Genomic DNA, 27,707 nt, shown 5'->3' with positions numbered 1-27,707 from the left:
TTGTAGCTGCAACTGCTGTCCTAATGAACCACATTATCAGGGATTGGCACCTTCCAGCTTGTCTTCCTTGGGTACAAGGAGAATACAACTTTACCACTTCAGGGCCTTCTTTCCAGAATTCTTACCCTGGTTTCTCTATCAATACGTATTTAGCACTTACTATGTCCAGAGGAATAGATGTATGAAATATTTTATTTTATTGTGACAATGGTACTAGTAGGAAGGTGGGATTAGAGAGCTGCCAGCCATCAGGAGACACGAGAGATTAGAACAGGCATGAATGAACCGAGAAGCACTTTGATAGGGTAATTTATTCCCATTTTAGTACAAATATGTGTACAGATTGAATTTAACATGGTTTACAAGATGTTCATGAAAGTGAATTGTAGGGAATACTCCAGAAAGAAGGAATAACATGAACAAAGATAGGGATGAGCTCAATTGAGGGAAGGGTATAAAGGGTTCATACTCATTATAAAATTGTTGCCTTCAATCCAACCTTGTTCTTCTTCCATGTTAACTTCAAAGGGAAGAGAGAAAGAGAGAGGATCTAGATTTTTGCTTTGTTTTATTTCCCATTACAGTCCAGCCACTACATCAGGCACTATGCTAAGCACTTAGTTCTTGCATTGTTTTATTTAATTCTTAAAGTTATTAGCCCTAATTTTTCAGCTGAGAAAACTTGAGGCTTAAAGAGACTACATAACTTGCCTAAGGTCACAGCAGCAGAGCAGGAATTTTATCTCAGGTGTCAGTGACTTCAAAGACTTAACCACCAAACTAGACACTGTCCTCAGCTTTTTTTAAAGGACTGCATAATGCGTTCGTTAAGCAGTCTCTCTGCTAAGTGCAGAGCAGGGGACCTAGTGAAGATTATACCTAGATGGCTGTAAACCACGCTGTAGAAGCTGCCTGGCCTGATCTGCCCATCCTTGCTCCCTCAGTCCTGACTGCAGTGGTCAGCAGAGTGCAACTCATCTAGTTGCCCATTTGTTTCCAACTCTCTAATTTCAGACTCTGAAAAAACAAGCACGTTAATGTAGAATAGGCAAGCATATGCCATTGAGAACTGCATTATATATTAAGACTAGAAGCCCGATGTACAAAGATTCGTGCTAGAATGGGCTTTCCTTTCCCTGGCTGCCGGCACCGCCTTTCCACTCCGGCCCAGCCCCTTTCTGTTCAGGCCCTGGAGCTGCCTCTTTCCGCTGTGGGAGCCGCCTCTTTCTGCTCTGGCCCTGCCTTCCCACGCTGCCCAGAGGCCCTGAGAGACCGGGGATGGGGCAGAACGCCTGTGTATGCAAATTAACCGCCATCTTTGTTGGGTTAACTTGTATATCACTCCTGATTGGCTGGTGGCTTAGCAGAGTTACGGTCAATTTACATGTTTGTCTATTAGGTAAGATATTACATACTGCAGATGGGATACAGTGAAGTTTTGATCTAATTTTTCAGTCCCCTTTGCTGAGGAGACAGGGAAGACCCTTAGGCTACTGTCTTTGTCCTGGCCTATCTATACAAGGCCCTATGACAGTGATGGCGAACCTATGACACGTGTCAGCACTGACACGCATAGCCATTTCTGATGACGTGCGGCCGAGGCGGCCGCATGCCGAGGATGAAACATTTGCTGCTCCTGAGGATGAAACATTTGCGAAATAATGTTTTTTCCTCAAAGTGACACACTACCCGAGTTATGCTCAGTTTTTTTGGCGAAGTTTGACACACCGAGCTCAAAAGGTTGCCCATCACTGGCCTATGATAACATGGTTTCCAGCACTTGTTTACCTGATGTGGTCTGTAGGCTCTGCAGACCCTTCCTGCCCATAGGCTGGGCTCTTCCGCTCTGGAATGGGGTTGTGAGTTCCTGTCTCAGTCTCTGCTTTCCCCCTTGTTATTCAGAGCTCCCTCTAAATACACAGGCTTTGTCAATTGTATTGCTCAGGAGGCTTTGCTTCCCTCCAGCACTGTTCTCAGAATGGTATCTGCTGCTGGGTCCTCATTACTGGGGTCTGGTTTCTTTCTCTGTTGTATGATCTTACTGCTTTCTGTCTCTTAAAACTGAGACCTCTGTGTTCTTGGGTCAGAGGCCTCTGGATTCTGTTCTTGTCTGGGGATGGGAAGGAGGGGTTTATTCTCTGCTTCTTTAAGTAGTCAGAGTAATTTCTAGTTTGGATCAGAAGTTAACCAAAAGAGAAGGCATATTTCTGTACAGTTAGCAAACCTATGATAAATACTGTGTAATGCGGTCAATCATGCTTCTTTTGACTGCAGCTGCTAAGGTTTAATATCCATTTGGTACCCTGTATGGGAAAGTGGAAATAAAGAGAAAACAGTTTAAATATTAATATAAAATAGTAGATTCTCAAGATTAAAAGAGAGCTTTACAGATCATTTGATCCTATTATCTAACCAGTTGGAGAGTCTTAATGATAGTCATATAAGGTATTTAGATATTTGGATAATTTGTATAAGGTATTTAGATATTTGGATAATTTGAGGTCACCCCTTTGTATATTTTTATAAAACTCTGTTCTAAATACCATGGAGATTTAATTAGGTGTTAAGATGCCTTATGATTCATTGTATCATTTAGTGTTCTATATCATATTTGTAGCATGCTGGTACATTATTTGTACCAGAATGGGTTCCAGTTACTTTTTTATGCTGTCTTTTTATTTAGTCCATAAGTCCATTGGTAGTAGATACTACTCTCAAATTAGTGGCTAATAGGAATGTAAGAGCATGAGTAAAATGTGTCCTTTTCTTCCTCATAACAATTTTAGAAAAGTTCTCCTTACTTTTCTCACTTCCTAAGAGTTAGTATTGCACTTGTCCTCAAGAAATTGCCACCAAAGGGAAATCTAGCTGGAGGAGTCTCCTTGCTAGATTGTGGATCTCAAGAGTGTGAAAATGAAAATGAAGAAAGGCTAGGGATAATTTCCTTGCACCATTTCTTACCCTGAAGTGGAGCATACAAAAATTAACAAGGTCTGAGAAGCCTCATTTAAACAATCTTGAGATTCCCAGGGGCTTCACAGGAATCAGGGATGCCAGGAGCTAGAATGAAAAGTGGAAGCCCAGGCCTGAGGCAGCCACATACTAGTACATATACACTGTTCTCTGGGTGCTGGTACCAAGCAGGTGCTTTACAAATGTTCTCATAGTTCATTTAAGCTTAGGTAGGTTAATGAGGGTTGGGGAGAATCCAGGGAAGTGATTAATATTGGTTATCCCTTAGACAGGGGCTGTTCAGACACTGCCTCACAGAGCCCTAGGGTGGGAGGGAAAGGAAGAGAGGGCAGGTTCTTCTGAATTCCAGCAAAGTGACTTTCACCACTTTAGACTATGCTTTCCACCAAGATTTATCTAGAACAAAGGATTCTGAGATTCAAAATGCATGCTTGATAGTCATATTTATAGACTTTTAACTAGCTGCTCTTCTTAGAGATGTACCAAAGAATAACTTTTTTATTCATGTAAAGAATTTCCTCTTACATATTTTAGGGGGAAGACAGGCTGTTAAGTGATTTGCAGCAGATGAATTTTTTTGAGGCTGCTGTAATCTTGTCTGGTAATTGTATAATTTTGTTTGTTTTATTTAAAAATTCCAAATTGAAGTAAGAATAGGATTCTGTAGTAAAATACAGGTGCCTTCTGACATTAAATTGCTTGGATGAGTTAGTAATTGTTTTTCCAGTTATTTTCTCAGACTCTGAGCTAAAGGTAAATAGCCAGGAGTAGTGATAGTAGTTGTCTAAAATGTGGCTAACTCACTGAACTTCTACGCCTTCTGTTTTGAAGATAACCTTTGAAATAGAAATCTAAATCTCTGTGATGGTGAGCTATGGCCAGTCAGACTTTGTTGACTCTGGGTCATGCTTTCCACCCTTTTCATTTTGGGTTACTCTAGTAAATTTCAAAATTTGCTTCAGCAAACCTGGAGGAGAGAGTGAGAATCATTCATAAATTAGGTAGGTGAAAGCGATCAGCAGTCTTGAAGTGGCTTAGATTGGAAGCCACAGTCTTTGCAGATGAGCAAGGGCTGAAGGGTTTGGGTGGGAGGAGTCTAAAGGGCACTTGGGTCAAATGTAAGCTTGAAACAGGGAGAAAATCCCATTAGGAGAAATGCTTTCAAAATGCTGCAAGAGCACAAGAAGAGTCTGATCTCCAAGACCAAGTCATCTAGAGATTTTTGTGTTGTTTTTTAACCATAAACTACTCACTATATACTTTGTCTTTATTGGGGCATTTAAACCAATTTCATAGCTATTCTTTTTCATCGCTGTGTTAGTGCTCACTTGATAATCCCACCCTCCCCCCTTTTCCCTTCTTGCCCACTGATTAGAACACTGATTGTGACACATTTTTAAAGTTTGTTTTTCTATAAAGGTTGAGAAAAACATTGTGCCTGGCTAGAGTTTGGTGCTCAGTAAATATTTGTGAGTAAAAAGTGAATGAATAATTGAGGTATAATACTACCCTATTTGGAAGCATTAAGAAGCGAGTACTAAAAAAAATGATTGAGCCGGAACCGGTTTGGCTCAGTGGATAGAGCGTCGGCCTGCGGACTCAGGGGTCCCAGGTTCGGTTCCGGTCAAGGGCATGTGCCTTGGTTGCGGGCACATCCCCAGTGGGGGGTGTGCAGGAGGCAGCTGATCGATGTTTCTCTCTCATCCATGTTTCTGGCTCTCTGTCCCTCTCTCTTCCTCTCTGTGAAAAATCAATAAAATATATTTTTTTTAAAAAATGATTGACATTAATGTTCTCTGTGTCGTCAGTTTTCCTTTTCTTCTTCTGGTTTATCCCACCTTTTCCACCTATGTATAGGTAGATCTTCATGGGTGCCTGTGTACGTGTAAAAACACATTTATATACACACGTACGCATGCACACTGGAAATACAAACAGTTTAGAGTACAGAAGGGCAATGATTCCCTCTTGCCATCAGTGCTGCAGGTAATCTATTGCATTAATCAGCCAGCCAGTGGGAAATGCATGGGGAGTGATTATACTATCATACACAATACAATCAGCATGAAGCACTTGTCAAGACCAATACATCAAAGTTTAATTCAGTAATAGAATGAATTAGAGCAAAATGAAACATTGTATTCTCTGAGAAACTCAGGGCACCCATCACAGGTTCTTTCTGAACTCCATAGAAAAGTCAGTGCATTACAAACTGTTTTTATGAATAAAATGGCAGTTCTAATATGACAGGATACTGTAAACGCTTTTTCCTTGCTATTCTTATACAATCGTAGTGCTAAAATAGTCTATAATGATAACCAATGGTAAATTTTATTATTTTTGGTAGGGCTCCTGATTAATTTTTTCCTAAATTGGTTTTCCATAATAAGTAAAAGGAAAGGTGTATCAGTGCCTCAGGGAAGCACTTACCTATAAATATGGTTGGTGGACAGCAGTGACCTACCAGAACAGCAGGTGAATTAACAAAAAAGCCTGTTGTTTATAGTGCCCTGTGGTAGGCACTGCCATTGAGGAACTTATTGTCTAGTTAGAAAACAGGTAAGTGAAAATTAAAACAGTCCAAAACAGACTAAAACAACCCAAGAAGAAGTGAGGTTATATAAGGTAGGATGCATTTCAGAAAATTTTGAGGATAGATCTAATACATTTCATATTACAAGATACTATTCTGTATCATTTTATAATATATATTCAAAGGTAATTCCTTGTCAGACTTGACCAAGCATATTTATTTTCAAAGGGACAAATGAATATAAGCTTGCCAGGACTGTTTCAGTTTTCAAAGCCTTCAATTGGAATATAAAGAACAGGGTTATTTGAGCCAGACACCCTTTTTAAAAGTACAGATTCTAATTCTCATATTTACTAACGGTGTAGCCCTGTACAGGTCCCTTAGCTTAGATAGAACCTCAGTTTCCTTATCTGTAATATGAGCATGATATTGATTCTTGAGGCCTAAAATAAGGTAATTTAAATAATACACGTACCACTTTCTCATTCCAAGAGTCTTTTGTCTGTGGGGATAGTAGATCCAGTGGAGAAGAGGCATCCTGAAGACCTAAAGAAATATGTATATGTACATATAGAGAGAGAGACTTGAGGCAGGACTATTGGACGAATCATGGAACTGTTTACATAGATAGCTTCCTTACACAGCCAGTGCAGAGCACGTGGAGAATGTTTTTGGAGTTTACCACAGCTCACATTCCTTCTCATTAACTGTTGACTACTCTTTTCGTATCAAAATAAGACATTGTCTATCACTGTGTCTTCTTCTGTCTTTCCTTCCTCCTTCCCTCGAAAATGAGAAGGGTGGTGAGCGGTGAGTTGGCTGTCTTTGGTTATTTCCTGTAGAACCAGGTTCCTAGTGAGGCCAGGCTGTTTTTGATGAATCTTGCATATTGACCCGGTAGCACTGACACATCAAGTGGGATGGGAAGACCACATATTAGATAAGGGCCACAGGTTTGCCCAAAGGAACATTATCCAGGATACCCTTCAACTGCTTTAGCATATATGTGGCTTATTTTGTTTCTTGACAACAAAAAGATGGTTATTTTACTGATTGAATGCCCTTTTGCTGAGGGTTTAGCCCTGCTTGACCTAAGTGATCTTAAAAACTCTCTTTATAGTATCCCTGAAGTTTTATTTTGAAGTTTTCCTTGAAATGTTTTAGTGAATTAAGAAGCTAGCATACCAAATTTAAAGTAAGGGGAATGTTTTTACCAGTTAAACTTATTTTCTAAACATGAGTGACTAGCATATTAAGACTGAATTGTACTGAGAACAATACTATAATTAGGGTTACGGTTTCTGTGTGGCCTGACCCAAGAAATTTTGTAAGTACAGTTTTGCTAGCACAACTAATTATGCCAGTGATCTCCTATTTGTGACTGCAATTAGGCATTTCGTGGCCTCTAAATAAGTATAATTAGTTAATTGGATCATGAATGAAATTCTAGCCTCTTATAATAGCCTCTAAGAACAAAAATAAATATGTTAAATATTATGAATTGTTTTTATATTTGTGGAACCCTGGGAAATACCAGAAGTGATTGTTTTTCTTTGCTTGCTGCTAGTTCATAAAAATAAACATGATATTAAAAAGTAGAAATTAAACTTCCCATACATTTAACAGTCTTCATTCTCCATCTTTGAAACAGAAGAAAGGGACTCACTGACCTTTCTTATTCTCACCTTTAAAGAAGATAAAAGTACATGATTGTCTAAGCACTATGCTGTACATCTGAAACTAATACAGAATAATATTGAATGTCAACTGTAATGGACAAATTTAAAAAATAAATAAAAAGTAAACAAGGTGATGTTGGTTGCCCTGGTCCTCTGCTCCCTTCCCTTTGCTATCTTCAGTAGTATTATACACATTGTACCTCCTGGAAAATAGGGAAAAGAGCAACATTTATCAAAAATTCCAAAGTGTTTTTTATAAAATGTGTAGCTTTTATTTTAAACACTGGACTTATTTGCATATTAACAAAAAAAACATGGAGTAGAAGGAACTTTACAAACAAGTTTTTAGATGGGGGGGTGGGGGAGGCAGGGTAGCAATAGTTAGAGAATGGCCATATTTATTCAGTCACAGATCATAAGGCTCCCCCCAGCAGGCAAAAAGCAAACTCCGTCACATGCAAGTGCATTATCCCAGAAATGCTGACACAACTCCCCCCTAACGGACCTCATTGGATATTAACATATTCTCAGAGAAAACTGATTTCAATTGTAAGCTGAGTCTTCAGATTGTTTATCTGCTGTTTTAATCTACAGTGAAATTATTTATTTGCTATGCCTGTCAGTCCTGAAAAAATGGTTTTCTTTTGTTTTATTAGGGTCCATTTAGATGAACTTATATAGGTTTTTGTTGGATATGCTTTCTATACATGAATAAGAAAGCATGGTTGAAGTATAGGGTTTATTGGTTGTACACTTAAGGCTCCTTCATAATTTTAGACAGTAATATGTCATTTGTATTATACTGCTAAAATGTGAGGAAGGGAATAATGATTCTGTCAAAAGACTAAAAACATTTATCTTGGAAATCATAGATGCATAGCTGCACATATGAATCCTAACTTACAGAAGTACTTTCTGACCACATAGCCTGGCAGAAAGCTAAACACCATAGTGTTTAAGAATAATGATTTTTGGGGGAATGTGGGTGTGGTAACAAATCCTGGCTACCATCTTTTAATAGCAGCACAACCTCTCCACTTCTCTGAACTTCAGTTTCCTTATCTGTACAGTGAGTTTTTTTGTGAGGGTGAAATATGATAATGTATATAAAATACTTTGCACAAGGTTAGTGTCAGGTAAATATTCAATAAATGGCAGCTATTATTGTCAGGTGGATAAGTTAAAATGCCATTCACTTTTAGAAATATGTTCGTTGAATTAGATGGAATGATCTTTGTACCCTAAAGACAGGCATTTTAAAACTTTAAATGTGGACTCTTAATTAGAAACCTAACATGTATAACCTAATTTTTGTTAGGATTTTCCTTTAAAGGGGTAAAAAATTAGCCTACACACCAGCACTTAATATTGCAGCATGTGTTGGATCCTTTCTATACTGTTAAGTTTTTATAATGATTTGTTTGTTTTTCCTTGATTTGGAGCTCTTCTCATATGTTGAGTGGTTTATTTAGATTTGATCATTTTAACTAACATTCTCATACTCACTGGTAAATACCTGTTTTCCATTTTGTATTCGAACAAACATTTTATAATATTTTCTAAAGATTTTAACTTTATAACATTTTATTATTTTTTTCTAGTAATTTAAAATAACTAGATTTAAAATGACCACAGTCCCGGGTCTGGGTGAGGCCGCGCCCCTGGGTCCGGGTGAGGCCGCGCGCCCCTGGGACCGGGTTAGGCCATGCGCCCCTGGGTCCGGGTGAGGCCGCGCCCCTGGGTCCAGGAGAGGCCACGCGCCCCTGCGTCCGGGTGAGGCTGGGTCCCGGGTCCGGGTGAGGCCAAACCAGAGGGAGTTGGACCTGCATTACCACCATTTGTCTACCATCCAGAACTGAAAAGTCAGTGCTGACATGTACACATAAGGAACTGGTGGACATTGAAATTGGGTCTCAAAAGAACTGTTGGTCCAGAAAGAAACTCACTACAGACTGATTCATTTGCCTGTCAGCATAACTATTATTGCTCGTCTCACATTCGGTTCTTATATTTCTAGTAACATATGATCTCACTCATCTAGGGGAAATGATGAACAACATAGACTGATGAACAAGAACAGACCCAGAAACAAGGAGGCATCGATCGGACTGTCGGGCCTCAGAGGGAGGATAGGGAAGGGTGGGGGGAGGGGGGAGAGATCAACCAAAGGACTTGTGTGCATGCATACGAGCCTAACCAATGGTTAAGGTCAACGGGGGGGTGGGGCATCCGTGGGGAGGGTTGTGGGATGGGAATGGGGGGATGAGGACAAATATGTGACACCTTAATCAATAAAGAAATTTAAAAAAAAAAGAAAAAGAAAAAATAAATTTAAAAGAAAAATAAATAAATAAAATGACCACAGGTTCTTTGGTGCTCTTATTGAGATGTGGGGTCTGTGTTCTCTCCTCTTGTACCTGGGCAGTTTTTATGAATGTTTGACCAACAGAATATGGCAGAGTAGATGCTGGGCCAGTTTCTGGGCGCAAGCCTATAAGTGACTGGCAGCATCCACTTCCTGCCTCTCAGAGGGTTCCATCATTGAGACCTGGGTTTCCAGGTCAAAAGTCTAGCTATCCTGAGGCAGGCTAAGATGTTTCCAGCTAAAATATATTCATGAGAAAGTCCTTGGTTTCTGCATGGAGAGGCCATTTTGGGGCAGGGAGGAATAAGGAGCAGAGAGAATTTTTGAGCTACAGAATCATGAGATACTGTGGTACATTGTTGTGGTAAGCATTAAGTCAGGGTTTTTTGTACATAATAATAGATAACCAGGGCATGGTTTAATGGTCATTTTCCAAATGCCAAATATCTCTAACAGTGTAGAATATAATAATGTGTGAAAATGAAGTTCTGTTATTTCAGTTAACTTTATCCCTTATGTTGGACAAAGGGATAAAATTGTCAAAAATGAATCTATATTATTAGGAAATAGTGCAACACGGTCCTAGAGTAGTCTGTATCTTAATTTTTAACAATTTTTGTTCAACAGTGATTCTTCCTCACCTTCATATTCTCCTTATACCACATTTCACTTCTGCTTTTGACTTCTGCTTTTCCCCCTCCAATAATAAAAACTTGGGTTCTGTTAACTTTTGAGTTTCTGTAGAATGTGGAACCCTAGTGAAAATCAGAATCACTTGCAAACTGTTTAACCTTTGAGTCTCAATTTCCTCAACACCGAAGTCTACACAGTGGCATGCCAGGAATATACCTTTTGGAATTGGGTGAACTTCACCGTTTTCAACTGTATTATCTTACTTAAGTCCAAATAGCCCTATGAGGTAGGTAGGAATTATTATTCCCACTAGAAGCCCGGTGCACGAAATTCGTGCACGGCGGGGGGTTGTCCCTCAGCCCAGCCTGTACCCTCTCCAATCTGGGACTCTCCTGCTGGCCATCTTGTGGTGGCCATCTTGTGTCCACCTGGGGGCAGGATCTTTGACCACATGGGGGCAGCTATATTGTGTGTTGCAGTGATGATCAATCTGTATATTACTCTTTTATTAGATAGGATAGAGGCCTGGTGCACGGGTGGGGGCCAGCTGGTTTGCCCTGAAGGGTGTCACAGATAAGGGTGGGGGTTCCCTTGGGGCGTGGGGTGGCCTGAGCGAGGGGCCTGTGGTGGTTTGCAGGCCAGCCATGCCCCCTGGCAACCCAAGCGGAGGCCCTGGTATCTGGAATTTATTTTCCTTCTACAATTGAAACTTTGTAGCCTGGAGCGGAGCCAAGCCTGCTGATCCCTCCGGGGCGGCAGCCATTTCTGTGGCAGTTAATTCACCTTCTACAATTGAAACTTTGTAGCCTTAAGCAGAGGTCTGGCTGGCCAGGGTGTGCGGAAAGCTTTGCTTCCCCTGTTGCCGGCGGCAACCCTGGCCTGCTCTCTCAAGCTCCATTCTGCCGCCATTTGTTTGAATTTGTTTACCTTCTATAATTGAAACTTTGTAGCTTGCGTGGAGGCTTAGGCCTGCAATGGCTATGGAAAGCTTGGCTAGCTCTGTTACCTGGGAAACCTTGCTCTCTGTGGCTGTAGCCATCTTGGATGGGGTTAATTTGCATACTCGCCCTGATTGGCTGGTGGGCGTGGCTTGGCTGGTGGGCATGGCTTATGTAACGGAGTGGTGGTTAATTTGCATATTACCATTTTATTAGAGAGGATTGTTTAAGTAGGGAACTGCTGCCACAGAGAGACTAAGTGGGCTTGCCCAAGTTCTTGTGGCTGGTAATCCATATCTTGCCCTTTTAAGATCAGAGCTTGTCGATCAAACATTTATTCTAGTTGGAAGTGTAAGACGATGTGAGGTAGGGCAAAATGGTGTTTGATGGGAAAGACATCAGGGCATGGTAATTCATTGATTTTTGTTACTGACATTTGCCCAGAGTGTGGGTGGTTGTCCACTGGCACTGTTACTGGTGCTATGCCAGTAACCACAGAGGCCTTTGTGATGCTTTGTCTTCTGCCTCAGTGTGATTCTGCCCACATTCTCTGACTATTTTGGTCAGGTATATATAGGACGTGAACAGGTTTAAGACCACCCAGTGGATTAGAACCATTCACCATGTGCAAAGAATGCTTTTTTCTTCTTCTTCCCAGGGAAGTTGCTTTCCTAGTTTTGTTTTACTTGGGCTTGTATGTTACAGTGCATCTTTTTGCTGAAATCACTGAGTACAGATTAGGCTGAGTAGTGGAAGGGAGAGGAAAAGCATGCTGGATGGTGAAGAAAACCTAGATGAGAACTGAAATGTGCCATGGATAATTCAGAAACTGAATGCTGCACACACCAGTGATTTGATAATTGCCTTTATATACTTTGAGGCATTGAAGCTAGGAAAGCAATTTAAAACTATTGAATTTGTTTTCATTGTAACTCATAGCAAATAATTAAGCATGCTCTGTGAAAGAACCAGTAATAACTTCTGGATGCCAGATCTTCTGCTAGCTGCTGGAAACACAAAGTTCTCACTGAGTTCTATATTTGGATGAGTCCTTGAAAGAGTTAATATTTCCAAGGGACAGCAAAATGAAGTGTTTGATCATCAAAGAGTTTTATTTTTAAAGCGGGGACTGTTTTAGGCATGTATTGGAGGGGAAGGAAATCAGTGCCCAAAGTGGGACTCTGAATTAATAAAATTTGGAGAATGACATACTCAATTTGGTTAACTTGGTTACTAAGGCTAATTACAGCTTTTGTATTGTTGACTGTTAAGATAATAGACCATATCTGTTATAGTTCTGAACTTGAATCTAACATTAAGAACATTCAGGATGAAACCTCTCTTTTAGGAAGATAAAAGGATGTTACAGGCAATTTAATAAATTCTTAGGTTTTAAATATTTTCTCATTCTGTAAAATAGAAATTTTCTAATTAGAGAAATGTAAACATGAAAATCTAAGGTGAGTTTTATGAATTTCTTTTTTTATCAAGTCATAGAAATCATTGTTTAAAGTTTCCAAAAATATTTATGATCTTGGTTTTAAGGACCATAATCTCTTTGAGATTTACTTTTCTTACTTTTAAAGTAGAAATATTAATTCTGACCATGGGGGATTATTGTAATGAGTTAATGAGAAAATGTTTGTAAAACCCTAAATATAATGCCTGTAGCTTATAGTAGGCACCCAAGAAATCGTGACTATTAGTGATAACAATTAATTTAATTACGGTTTTCTTAGCATTTCTCTAGTTCTTCAAAAGAACTTTTTTTAAATGTAGAATTATATTTCCTTGTCAATATTGTTTTATCTTACAGACTCTTGAGTTTTTCCCAGGTAAAGGTGAAACTCACTGATTCATTGTCACATTATCAGTTCCTTTATATGCAAATCAGTCAGTCCATAACACTACATACATTGATTAATATTTTCCTGATTTTATCTTTGAATTACTTAAAAAGAACTAGTGCTTAATATAAATTTGGTTATGGACAAATACAGAATTCTGAATTATGAAAATGGATACATTGAAAATAAATCTGCATAACATTATTTGTGAATATTAAATTTTTTAAATTGCTGAGTAGTATTCTGTCATATGCACCACTGTTTGTTTATCCATTTACCAGTTGAAGGACATTTAGGTTATTTCCAGTCTTTTACATTTACGAATAAAAGTGTTATAAACATTTTTGTACAAGTTTTTATGTGAACATAAGTTTTAATTTGTCTTGGGTAAATCCCTAGAGGTTGGATTACTGGGTCATAAGAAACTTCTGGAATATTTTCCAAAGTGGTTACATTACTTTGCATCCCTGGCTGCAATTATGAGCATTCTAGTTGCTCCACATCCTCAGCAGCAGTTGGTATTACCAATTTTTACATCTATTTTCCTAAATTTAAGGATTATAATAGGGGTATAGTGGTATCTTGTGTGGTTTTAATTTCCATTTTCCTTGTGGCTAATGCCACGTATGTTTTCATCTGTATTTTGCCATCTATATATCTTCTTTGGTGAAGTGTCTTTACAATTTTTTTGCCTATTTTTATAGGGTTGTTCATTTTCTTGATAAGGTTTGAGAAGGCATTTCATATTGCATATATAAGGTCTCTGTTAGATGTATGGTTTGCACATATTTTCTCCCAGTCTGTGGATTGCCTTTTTATTCTCTCAACAGTATCTTTTGTAAAGTAAGATTTTTTTAATTTTGATAAAGTCCACTATCAATTTTAACTGTTATATATCATACTTTTGGTATTATATCTAACATTATCTTTACCTAACCCAAGGTTACAGAGATTTTTTTTCTAGAAGTTTTATATTTTACATTGAGGTCTATGATCCATTTTGAATTAGTTGTTTTGTTTGTTTTGGGATGTTTGTTTTTTTTTTAAAGAATAGTTTTTTTGATTTTTAGAGAGAGAGAGAAACATCTGTGTGCGAGTGCAACATCTGTTGGTTACCTCCCACATGCCACATGCCCCTACCAGGGATCAAGCCTGAAACGTGGGCATGTATCCCAGTCAACTTCTGGGTGCATAGGACGACACCCAACCAACAAAGCCACATCGGCCAGGGGCTGAATTAGTTTTTAATAAGTTTATTGAATTATTTTTTAATGAAGTGTATGGTGCAGGTTTAAGCTCATTTTTTTCACATGAATATCTAATTGTTTCAGTACCTGTTATTTAAAAGATTTATCTTTTCTTCTTTGAATTGACTATGAACCTTGAATAGGCCATATTTGTGTAGGTTTAGTTTTGAGTTCTTGAATCCATTGATCTATGTACCTTTCTTTCACCACTTGTACGTTGTCTTGATTACTGTAACTTTATAGGAAGTCTCAAATATCATGTTAACATACTGTGAGTCTTCAGCTGTGTCTTTATTTAAAACTAGCGTTCCCGTTGCAGGAAAAATCCTGCAATAGGGTTTCCTGCTGCACTCTACCCCGCCCTGCCTGCTCTCCTCCCTTGTCCCCTGCCCCACCTTCTCCGCCAGCCCCCCTGCTTTTCTCCCTTCTCCGCCAGCCCGCCCGCTCTTCTTCCTTCTCCCCTGGCCCCGCCTCCACTCCTCCCTTCTCCCCCAGCCCCGCCTGCGCTCCTCCCTTCTCCCCAGCCCCGCCTTCTCCGCCAGCCTGCCTGCTTTTCCCTTCTCCCCCGGCCCCGCCTGCGCTCCTCCCTTCTCCCCCGCCCCGCCTTCTCCACCAGCCGCCTGCTTTTCCCTTCTCCCCCGGCCCCGCCTCCACTCCTCCCTTCTCCCCTGCCCCGCCTTCTCCGCCAGCCCACCTGCTTTTTGCTTCTCCCCCGGCCCCGCCTCCGCTCCTCCCTTCTCCTCCCCCCGGCTTGCTTGCTTCTCCGCAGCTTTGCTCCCTTCTGCAACTCTTGGCTTCTTTCTACGCTGTCTTGAGATGCAAATTAGCCGCCATCTTTGTTGGGGTAATTTGCGTACTCGTCCTGATTGGTTGGTGGGCGTGGCTTGGCTGGTGGGCGTAGCGAAGGTGCGGTCAATTTGCATATTTGTCCATTGTTAGGTAGGATTGTTTTAGCTATCTTATATCTATTCTTGCCATATGTACACAGACGTTTGGTAGGGTTTTGAGAGGAGTTGTGTTTAATATGTAAATCAATTTGGGGAAGAATTGGCATCTTAACACTTGAGACTTTCAATCTATGAATATAGTAACTTTCTGCTTTCTGAGGTTGTCTTTATTTCTTTTGTCAGTGTTTTGTAGTTTTTAGGATAGAGATTGTGCATGTTTTGTTAGATTTGTAAGTATTTTAGGGTATTTGGGGTTCTTATTTGGTAAATTTTGATCTCTAATTGTTCAATAATATTTTAGCATACTAGTATAGATGTGCAGTTGATTTTTTTATTTGAATTTTATTGCATGACCTCGCTAAACTTATTAGTTTTAGGAGCTTTTTTTGTAGATTAGTTGTCTGCAAATAGAGGCTATTTTATTTTTCCTCTCTAATCTATGCCATTAACCTCCTTTTCTTGCTTTATTGGCCTGGCCAGGACTTCCAGCATCATATTGAATAGGAGTGACAAGAGCAGGCATCTTTGCCTTGTTTCGATCTTAAGGGAAATACGTTCTGTCTTTTGCCATTATGATGTGAACTGTAGAGCTTTTTTTTTTTTTAAACATATGCCCTTTATCAAGTTAAGTAAGTTATCTTCTTTTCCTAGTTTTCTGAGAAAGGATGTTGAATTTCGTCAGTTGCTTTTTCTGCCTCTGCCAAAGTGATCATATAGTTTTTCTTCTTCATTCTGTTTATATAGTAAGTTATACTGATTGATTTTGAAAGTTGCACCAGCCTTGCATTCCTGTGATAAACCCTAATTGGTTGTAGTTTACTTTTTTAAAAATATATATTTTCTTAATTAGGTTTGCTGATATTTTGTTGAAGTGTTCTGTTTTATGTTCATGAGGGATATTGATTTGTAATTGTATTTATTTGTAATGTCTTTCTCTGGTTTTGATATCAGGGTAATGCTGGCCTTATAAAATGAATAGGAAACCATTCCCTTTTCTTCTGTTTTCTGGTAGATATTGTGTAGAATTTGTATTCTTTCTAATGTAACTGTTTGGTAGAATTTTCCAGGGAAACATCTGGACCTGCAGTGTTAGAGACTTTTAACTACAGATTTAATTTTAAAAACAAATTTACAACTGTTCAGGTTATTATTTCTTCTTGAGGGAACTTTGTAGTTTTTACAGAATTTATTTTATCTAAGTTGTAGAATTTATGGACATAAAGTTGTTCATAGTATTCCCTTTTGAGCCTTTTAATGCCTCTAGGGTCTATAATGATGTGCCCCCTTTATTCCTGAAACTGCTAGTTTTTCTTTTCTTTTTTCAGTCAGCCTGATAACAGCTTTAATGATTTCATTAATCTTTTATAAAGAATCAGCTTTTAGTTTCATTGATTTTTTTTTTTGACTGGTTCTCAATTTAATTGATTTCTGATCTTTTACTTGCTTTCTTGTGCTTTAGTTTTGATTTCTCATTCTTTTTATAACTTCTTAAGGTGGATATGTAGATTATTGATTTGAATCTTTTCTTCTTTTCGAATATTAGCATTTACTACTATTAATTTCCCTCTAAACTCTTTGATATACTTCATTTGCATTTTCTTTAGGTACAAAATACTTTCCGGTTTCCCTTCTGACTTTATTTTTCACTCATGAGTTATTTAGAAGTTTGTTGTTTAATTCCCAGATATTTGGGAATTTTCCAAATATCTTCTTGTTACTTTGTATGATTTTTCTTTCAAATTTATCAAAGTTTGCTCTATGACCCAGATTATGGACTATCTTAGTGATGTTCTTTGTGCATTTTAAAAAGAGTAGGATTTCATTTTGTTTTTTTCTACTAATGTTAGGTGGAGTGTTCTACAAATGCTATTTAGGTTAAGTTGGTTGATAGAATTTAAGTATTCTTCATGCTTGCTAATTTCTACTTACTTTTGTTCTATCAGTTATTGAGAGAGGAGTATTGAAGTCTCCATATACAATTGTGGATTTGTTTATTTTTTCTTTCAAATTTGTTAGTTTTTGCTTCATGTATTTTGAAGTCTTGACATATGAAGAATTCTCATTTAGGATTCTTATGTCTTCTTGGAAAACTGACCCTTTTTATCATGTTATGTCTCACTTTATCCCTGGTGTAGTATTTCTTATTTTGAAGTCTACTTTGTCTGATATTACATAATATGGCCACTTAAACATTATTTTGAAAATGTTTGCATGGTATATCTTTTTCCATCCCCCCCCCTTTAATCTATGTCATTATATTTAAAGTATATTTTGAATACACAGCATAGAGTTGGATCTTGTTTTGTTTTGTTTTTAATATTTTTTTATTGATTCCAAAGAGGAAGGGAGGGGGAGAGAGAGAGAAACATCAATGATGAGAGTGAATCATTGATCAGCTGCCTCCTGCACGCCCCCTGCTGGGCACCGAACCCACAACCCAGGCATGTGCTCAGACCTGAAATTGAACTGTGACCTCCTGCCTGGTTCATAGGTTGACACTCAACCACTGAGCAACATGCCTAGGCTGGATCTTGTTTTTAAGTCAAATTTTACCATCTCATAATTGGTATGTTTAGACCATTTATATTTAATACTAGAGGCCTGGTGCATGAAATTCATGCACTGGAGGGGGGGTCCCCTTAGCCCGACCTGCGCCTTTTCGCAGTCCAGGACCCCTCATTCCTTACTGCCTGCCTGCTTGCTGCTCCTTAGCACTGCTGCAGAGGCAGGAGAGGCTCCCGCCACCGCCGCCACTGCGCTCGCCAGCCATGAGCCTGGCTTCTGGCTGAGCGGTACTTCCCCTGTGGGAGTGCACTGACCACCAGGGGGAAGCTCCTGCGTTGAGCGTCTGCCCTCTGGTGGTCAGTCTGCATCATAGTGACTGGTTGTTCCACCAGCCATTCCGCTGTTCGGTCGATTTGCATATTAGGGTTTTATTATATAGGATAATTATTGATGTGGTTGAGATTTTTAGATCTACCATCTAATCATTTGTTTTCTGTTTGTCTTCTCTGTTTTTATTCCTCTGTTCTCTCTTTCCTGCCTTCTCTTCTCCTTCTTTGAATTACTTCAATTTCTTAGTATGGTAATTTATTGTCCTTTTTGTTTGTATCTCCTTGTATTTTTTAATGTTTTCAGTATTACAACAAACATATCTACTTTGCATTAATGATATCGAATTTTTGGATTGGACCCCGGATTCTTTGTCTGCCGGAATCAAAGAATGAATCCACGGACAGAAAGTTGTATAGCAAAGGTGGAGATTTATTGAAGAACAAGTACAGACTCCCATGTGGGGAGAGAGAAGGGTCCCACTGAATTCCTTTCCCCATGGTTTATAAAGACTGCAGATCCCAGTGCCCCGATATCCCCTCTGATTGGTCACTATTCCCCTTAGATATGTGAGGTTCTCCCTCCTCCTTCCCTCTGGGCTTTCTTCTTTTACATCTGAATGAAGGGCTTCCTTCTCTTTATTTTGTAAATATAGACCTTTCCTGCCTACTTCCAGTTCCCTTGTCTTATGGAGATGTGACTGCACCTGGCTTCCTTGTGTTATGGAAATGTACCTTCTCCCAATCTGCAGCCACATGCTTCTCCATGGACCCCAATTCTAAAAAATCCCTAAGCCTGCCTATGTGTCCCCCTAAAATTCCTGCTTCATTAATATTTTGCCACTTGAATAGAATGTATTCTTAACAACCATATAGTTCCCTTTAACTCTCCTTCCTTTATGTTACAGTTTTCATGTGTATTTCATCTATGTACATTTAAAATTCCATAAGGCAATATTCAAATTTTTATTTTCAATAGTCATACTTATTTTAAAGAATTTAAAAGGACAAAAATAGTTTGTTGCATTCACTCAGGTATTTGTTATTTCTATAACTCTTCCTCTATTCCTATAATTCCAAGTTTCCCTCTGATATTATTTCTGTTCAGCCTTGAAGAAACTTCCTTTAGCATTTCTTCTAGACCAGGTCTCTTGGCAATGAATGCTATTAGTTTTCTTTAATCAGAGAATGCCTTTATTTCAACATTTCTGAAGGCTATTTTTTCTGGATATAGAATTCTAGGTTGACAATTGTTTCTTTTAACACTTTAAAGATAATGTTCCACTGTCTTTTGCCTTTTATGATTTCTGATGAGGAATCTCTAATTATTTGAGTCATTCCTCTATATGGTATTTAATTTTTCTCTGCTTTCAAGATTTTTTAAACTGTTTTTTAGTGATTTGATTATGATGTTTGGTCATGGTTTTACTTGAGTTTACCTTTTTTTGTGGTTAGCTGAGCTTATTAAGATCTCTAAATTAATCTTCAAATTTGGAAAGTTTTGAGTCATTATTTTCCCCAAATTTTTGTCTCTTCTGGGACTCCAGTGACACACTATTTTCCCACCTGCCTTTTTTAAGTCTCTGTTCATTTTCTGGTTCTTTTTTGTTTGTTTTTGTTGTGTGTTTTTTCTCTCTCTCCGTTCTTCAGATGAGACAATTTGTATCTTCAAGTTCACTGACTTTTCCTTCTGTCTAATCTGTTCTTGATCCCATCCAGTGAATTTTTTATTTCAGATATTGGTGTGTGTTTTTTTCAGTTCTAAAATTTCCCATTTAGTCCATTTTTATAGTTGGTATTTCACTTCTTTCAATAGTGTTTACCGTCATCTCATAGAGTACAGTTATAATAGTTACTATAAAGTCTCTGACTGATAATTCTAACATCTGGTTCATCTTGGTTGGCATCTATTGATTGTTTTTCCCTTGAGAATTGATCACATTTTGCTGTTTCTTTGTAAGCCAAGTAATTTTGGATACTGGACATTTTGAACATTGTGTTGTAAGAGTCTGGGTCCTATTAAAATCCTCTGGATAATTTTTGTTGTTGTTTTTAAGCATATAATCAACCAGAGTAGATTCAGAATATAAGGCCTGTTTCACCTTCTTTGGGTGACAATGTCACTAAAGTCTTTAAGGCCTTCCTGAGGTCTGTTTCATGCACATGAGATGTTACCAGAACTTGTACCTCTTTGTACACAGTATCCAGGATCCCCTTCCTCCTGCTCCCATGTGGAAGGCAAGGTCCCCTTTTCTCAGTCCTTTCACCAGGTAGATGAGATTTCTCTCAAGTTTTTGCTGAAAATGCCATCTACAAAGTTCCTCACTGGGGCGAATCTTAAGTCCAAGCCAGAAGAGAAGAGAGGGAAAAGAAAACAGGAAATCATCCCCATATGGCTTGCTTCCTCATGTTTTGTTTCCATAATCTGTTTGCTATTGTTTACTTTTCAGAGTCCCTGGATTGCTGCTTTTTGTATTTTGTTCAGATTTTTTGGTTATAATCATGGGGAGAGATAAGCTGTGGTGGGCTTATCTAGTTCGATCACATTTTGTTTTTCAATTGGCATTTAAAAATATGGAAATGTTAATTGTAAATATCTTTGGCTTAGATAGATTGTGGCCACTTCTATTTTCTTGTGGTAAAAGTTATTCGCTATTTAAAATACCAGAATTTCTAAGTGAAGAAGCTTGCTAATAGTAAATGTGGAAGAACATAAAGCATCTCTTTTGGACAAATAAAACACAACGATCATTTCTATCTTTATTATTCATTTAATTCAACTGATTAAAATAAAATACACACAGACACTCACACATACACATGCCTTTTCAAAGCAAAGGTGTTGTGAATGGTTTTGAAGTATTGGTATCTACCTTGTTTTGAAATTAGTAAAGAAAAACTTGAACTTTTAAAACTTACCTCTTTTCTGAAGAATGTAGAAAGTAATAATACATTTTAGCAAAACCTTAATTCAAGTTATGTCTTCTAAATTCACTTTGGCTTTTACCTTGAACAGCAAGTGGAATTTTGATTAATGTTTAGTGATTTCATTCACATAAAGACATACATTTAGTGAGTTCATTTATATAAAGATTAATTCCTGGTTAAATCATTTAGGGAAGTATATTTAAGTGAATTTTATTTTTAAGACATTATTGATATAATAGACAGGCATACTAATTAATAAACACAATAAAGCTTGACACTCCTATAAGGAAACTAGGAAGTTGTTTATTTGTGTTCATTATTTAGAGTGGCTTTTTGCAAAATCCATGTATAAAATCCGTTTTTAAATTAAAGTGGCAAACTGGACCTTAGGGTTGTACATTTTATTGACTTTTTGTCCAAAATGTTACATAAGTAGAAAAGTATTTAACAATAAACATTTGAAATATCTTTTCATTTTTATTTGTAACAAACTGTTTCAATCTTTGGTTCAAATTCAGTTGTCCTCCTTCCATTAACTCTGCATGGGGTTTGTGGCTTGGATTAAAGAGAGAATTGTATTATAAAAATGACAGATTTGAATTCATTTTGAAATGGTTTAAAATTTATCATTAGCTATTAGAATTGAACATTTTTATAATTTTTTAAATTTACTGCCCTCTCTCCCTTTAAATTAGGTGCTCTGTGGATGTGTATAGTTTTAAATCCCCACTGCAAGTTGGAGCAGAAGGCCAGTTGGCTAAAACAGCTGAAAAAGTGGAACAGTGTTGATGTCTGTCCATGGGAAGATGGAAATCATGGCAGTGAATTACCCAACTTAACCAACGCTCTGCCTCAGGGTGCAAATGCCAACCAAGGTGAGTTCACAGTAATATTCTGCTTTCTTTCGTATCTGACTAATTGTGCACATACATTTATGACAGTAACTTACAATGAATATGGGAAAATAATTTCCCCACTTAAGAACTTACCATAACTCAAAGAATTTAATGTGTTTTGACTGTGAATATGTATTTTAATTTTTATCTGAGACCATTGTGTGCTTTTCTTCATAGTCTCAGACTACAGAAGGATGTAATACTTACATATGTTAAATGGGTTATTTACAGTTATATAAAACTAGAGGTGGGGTCCCTCAGCCTGGCTGGCAATCAGGCGATCAGGGTCATCTGGCCCAGTCCGAGGGGAGGGCCCGTGGGAGGTTGGCTGTGGGAGCGCACTGACCACCAGGGCACAGCTCCTGCATTGAGCATCTACCCCCTGGTGGTCAGTGCGCATCATCGTGACCGGTCAACCCGTTGTTCAGTCGTTATGGTCGCTTAGGCTTTTATATATATAGATTATATGGTATATAAACTTGTTTATTAACTTTAATTAGAATATTTTTAATTTAATAAATCATGGTATAGATTGGTAATATTGAGAGGTTTGAGCAGCTGTGTGTGTTTGTCTCTTTTGGTCAATTCATATTTGGGCTACTGCATAGTCAGTTAAAAAGTCTTAGTTTTAGAATATAGCAAGTAAGAATTTTATGATGGTTGGAGGAGGGGTGCTGTTGGCATTTGGACTAGGAAAATTCTTCGTTGTGAAGGATTGTCTAGCATACTTATTTCTACCTACTGCAGGCTAAATAGTACCCCCTACTTGGGACAACTAAAAAATGCACACAGACATTTCCAAATGTCCTCTGAAGAACCTCTTTCTTACATTTCCATCCTGTTTTTTGTTTTTGTTTTTTTGAGCTTCTCTATTGGATCAACTCATTTAGCTCAAGTCCCTCTCATCTTTTTTTTAAATCTTTCCTCGGCTTAACTATTTTTTCTCAGCTACTATAGCATTTTCTCCTCTCTTTCAGAACCAAATCCTTAAAGTAGTTAACGCTTACAAATAAAACTTTCATTCACTAATTCATGTCACTATTTTTGTGTGATTTTGTGCTGTTGCTGCCTTTTTCTATTTTGTTTTTGAGAAAATTTGAAAGACTTTAAAGTTATGAAAGATGCAAGATGAGAGTTATATGATAACAGAAGGATCCAGAATCAAGACTGTCATTCTATGTGTCCTGGGAAGAGATGACAATGTGCTGAGTGCGAATGTGGGTTAGCATAGTGTTCTCAGTCTTTATAAAGAAAAAATTACATGTATTACTCCAAAGGGACTTGTCCAATGAAAAAGATGGAAGTTTTAGGACTTGGGAAAGATGATTGGCTGGCTCTGCTTTGTCTAGAGGTATTTACCTTGGGAAATCAGTATTTGAAATCTGTCATATCTTTATTGCTCATGATTTTATGTAATAACTTTTAAGAAAATACATTTACCCCTTATACCCAAATTATTTTCCAGAAGCTCAGAATTTTCAAGTTTAGCAATTCAACATCTTTTCTCTTTCATTGCTAGGAAAGGATATGCCTGCATCTATATAGGCAATAACTTGAATCTTTTATTTCTTTATATTTGGAAGTTACTCTGTTTCACTCCTTAACTTGCTTTTGGGGAGCACCATCCTAACATTTTACACTTACTTTCTATTTGGTTACTTTCTCCTTGGTTAAACAGGAATATTCCATTGGCTTTCAGAACACCCTTAAACAGTGGTCCAGCCTCCATATAAAACAGTTCATTTTATTTATGGTTTGGCCTAGGGGTATGAAGTCAGGACCTAGTTTCTGAGGGCAATATTTATAGCTGTTGTGCCTAAAGGCACCAGGGCTCCTGTTTTTAGCATAATGCTCACATCCTCTAAAGGGGCTGTCAGAAGAGAGCTGAGCAGGCTGCTGGGGAGAGCCTGCCGTGAGAGCCTCCGCGGTGGCCAGCAGTGCCATTGCAGCTGGGTGTTGAGTGTACAGATAGTGGGCAGAACTGCATGTGTTGGTGGTATACTGAAGTGAATGTGAAGGGCAAATCAGGCCCTGACTTTGCTGAGATTAATTGTTAGATTTAATTAACAACAGCAATAACAGTATTAGAATCCACACCCTTTGAAAGAGTAGTTTCTTTGACTTTTTAAAATGTACGACAATGTTAGCCAATTGTTAATTTTTTTATAAAAGAAGTAATTTCTCCCATTTTACCTTTCTGAATTTCTCAAGTTTTCTTCAATAAGTATGCATTATTATTCATACATTTTATTAAAAATTTGGTTAATATAATCTGTTTCTCTTTTTTTTTTTCATCTTAATTGCAAAAATCAGAAAACTACAGACAACTAAGATAAAAATTGACCATAATTTTGCCACCTAATCAAGCCAACTTTTTGGTGTGTGTGTTTTTTTGTCATTGTCTACATACATAATCAGTTTTTTCTGTTTCCCATATTATTATAAAACTTTGTCTTACATTTTCATTTAAATATTAATTTATTAGAATTTAGCCTTTTTTTGTTACAATTGGTTTTATTGTTCTCTTAGAGCTAACAACTGTTAAAAGCCTAGTGTGCCCTATACCTTTCTCTATGCTCAGACAATCAGTACAATCAAGTGAAAAGTTAAAGTCTTTATTTTTTTTCTAATGGAATACTATTATTGATACCACAGTGAGGCAAATCACCAGGTAGAATTTCTCATTCTTTTAATACATGCATAACATTAAGTTGCTCTTTTAAAAATCTCATTTTAGTTTTAAATTCTATTTCTTCGATTTGAGCTAAACAAAATAAATGAAATGACAAAGCCACTTAAACATGTGTGAGCTTTGCACTTTGGAATATTTGATCGGTTGACTATGAGAGGTGATGGAACCCATTCTTTATTGGGTAGGAGTATATTTATTCTGCTCAGAAAAGCCCATAATAGGTTCAAAAGGCCTTTAAATGTAAGGTCCACTCTTCCCATTTTTAAGATGTACAATTAAAACTACTGCTAGCAAGGAGTCTAGGCAGGGGCCATAACACATACATCAGTATCTGTTCCTCTCAAATTATGTCATTGATGCATTTTGATATGTCTGCTATGCTTAGATATATAGATATCTAAGTTGACTCAAGACCAAACTGAAGTAGTGTCTTTCTGTTAAAGGCCTTCAGAAACCTTTCAGCTGAAATAGGTGAATTTGGACTGAGGATATCTGTGTTTTGATCTTGATTGCCATTGCCTCGCTGTGTGACCTTGGCAAGTCACTTTACTTCTATTTTCAGTTTAATCAGCAGAATAGAGAGGTTGGACTTGACTAGTTCTCAGAGCTCTTCTTGATTTTCTTTTTTATTTTTATGATTTCCTAATGTCTGTGCTTAGCCAGAGCTCCAGTGACAGGAAGATGAAACATTATCAGCTAAGGAAGCTCCAGATTTTGCTTCTCATTTAATTAAGCCTCAGAACAGTGAGGGTGATATTTGAGCTAAGTAAAGTACACATAAATTAAAATAGTTCGTTCCCCTAATTTTCAGTTGAGGCTCACTAAGTTTTGTGCCATAGTTGAAGGTAAGTCTGGAGCGGGGATACAAAGGGTGGGAGTGCAGGTAGAATTTGGACCATGTTATCCAGAGGAATTGAATATTCCCAGGAGTGTGGGTGAGAATATCCTTTATTCCCCAAACATTTCTTTTCTCCGTCAGGTCCTGAAACTTGAACCCTCTTCGGAGTGTATGCTTCTGCTCTTTTGTGATGCCCGGCATACACTATGCTGGGGACATCACACCAGTCATGGAACCTGCACAGGAGTCAGGAGGCAGCCTGTAGGGGCAAGGTAAGTGCGCTGGTTTGTTTTGTAGCTATGTTGTGTGGCTTTGTGAACTGTTAAATATATGCATTTATGCCCTTTGGGATATAAAGTGACATTTAATCATTATATCCCAAGAAGCATAATAGTTTTAATTGTGCAAAACCGCACAATATAGTTAAAAAATACAACCAAAAGCACAACCCTTCTACATATCTTTAAAGGCTGATTGCATCTTCCTGAAAGGTTCCATGACTGGTGTCACATCTCTTACATAGTGTTTGTGAGAGCTGTTGATCCCATCAGGGCAGCCCACCACAGCACCTCTGAAGTGGGGAGCAGTGAGTTTTCGTGTAGTTTTTGTGCCAAGTGCCTCCTTTGAGTTATTTGGCATGAAAACCAGACTTGACAGTTCTTTTTGCAGGATGCCTTTAACCTTAGCTTGATGGCTGCAGAGTGTTTGTGTTGGATAAAACAAGTGAGTGAATGGTGGCTCTTTGGGCTGACTTGCCTCCTAGTACTTAGGACATGAGAATATTCACCCTCCATCCTTCTGCGTAGGGGGTGAGGACAATGCGTGTGGGTTTGCTCATGAACATCTGGCCACAGAGTGGTATGACTGATTTATTCACATATGAATAATAGCTGACACGGCTTTCTGAATTGTGGAAAAAACAGATTCATCGAACAGGCCACATCGGACAGTGTTCACCCGAGCCATCGAGGCATGCGATCTCCACTGGCAGGATAGCCACTTGCAGCACATTATCAGCAGTGACCTATACACCAACTACTGTTACCATGACGACACTGAAAACTCCCTCTTTGACTCCCGTGGGTGGCCCCTCTGGCATGGTAAGTACCCAAACCGGAAAGACATTTCCATGACTTACTTCTTTGTGTAGTTTCTATAGCATTATTGGAGTGGGAGGAGGAGAGCTGAGGGATTCAATGGGAGATGGATGAATGCTTGGCAATAGGAGCTGAGTTTTTTATTCAAATCAAAGTTCAGAAATGGTTTCTTGTGTTATTTTAATAGTATTTTGGGGGGAAAACACCTTACTATTAAATCCTGTTTTTTTGGATATATCTGACATTGGTAACTTTCTCTTGCCCCTTAACTTTCTGTTTTTAGAACATGTTCCTACAGCCTGTGCAAGAGTGGACGCATTACGTTCTCATGGGTACCCCAGAGAAGCATTGAGACTGGCAATAGCTATTGTTAACACGTTAAGGCGGCAGCAACAGAAACAATTGGACATGTTCCGAACTCAAAAAAAAGGTGAATGTGAAGGAGTTTGTTTTCATTGGAATGAATGGGACTCTTGGTGATGACATCACTAGGTTTTGTGCTATATTGGGAGAGATGGCTTTTAAAATGAAAGTGATGGGGATGGCAGTACTTAACCACTCATTCAAAAATATTTAATACCCGATCTTTGAGAAATTTTAGGTATTTTTTCCCCTGGCTTAATATTGTAAAATGTAAAAAAAATTTTTAAAGTGTCTTAGGTTAGTTAATTTTTTAAGGGGGCTAAGTTTTTATTATCATTTATCATTGGTACAATTTGAACCACAGGAAGGGGGAACTTAGTTTGTCAGAATTATCTAAAATGTAAGTTAGCCAAATATCTTATTTTGTGACTGTGTTTTAATTCTAACAATAGGGTTCTGGGAGTTAGACTTGCCTATGTTTGAATCCTAGCAATCGGTCCAAACTCAGAGTCCTTGGGCAATGACTAGACCTCTCTGTGATTTAGACTCCTCATCTGTGGAATGAGGCTCAGTTGAGGACCTATTTCTTAGAGTTCTTGAGAAGATTATTAATCCTTTAAAGCACTTAAAGCAGGGCCTGGCATAGTGTGAAATCACTCTAAAACTTTTTACTTGTTATAATTTGTACATAAGGACATTATATTTAAAGTGATCACCTCAGAAAACTCAGATTTTTAAAATTCTGTCAACATTTGATGATGAACTGTCAGCTGACAGAACACATTTAACTTCTCTTTATCTCAGTTTATTAATCTTTTAGATTTTACATTAAGCATTACTGAGTAGTGGTTAATTGCAAAGAGTCTTATATGAATGAGGCCTTGATCAGAAAAAGAAATA

The 27,707-nt window shown here is 38.0% G+C and overlaps 1 protein-coding gene across 1 annotated transcript in view; it reads left to right on the top strand.

The window, feature by feature from the left end:
* Positions 1-27,707, top strand: part of ZSWIM6 (zinc finger SWIM-type containing 6) — a 201,131-nt gene that overhangs the window by 153,085 nt on the left and 20,339 nt on the right. Inside the window, exons 5-7 of the mRNA XM_079794235.1 lie at positions 21,617-21,796; positions 26,271-26,447; positions 26,728-26,874. Coding sequence (XP_079650361.1) covers positions 21,617-21,796; positions 26,271-26,447; positions 26,728-26,874 — 504 coding nt within the window. The remainder of the gene's footprint in view (positions 1-21,616; positions 21,797-26,270; positions 26,448-26,727; positions 26,875-27,707) is intronic.

This window comes from Cnephaeus nilssonii (genome assembly GCF_951640355.1).
Source record: "Cnephaeus nilssonii genome assembly, chromosome: 2".
NCBI classification, from domain to species: Eukaryota; Metazoa; Chordata; class Mammalia; order Chiroptera; family Vespertilionidae; genus Cnephaeus; species Cnephaeus nilssonii.
Note: the sequence above shows the minus strand (reverse complement) of the source record. Positions and strands in the feature narration are given on the sequence as shown.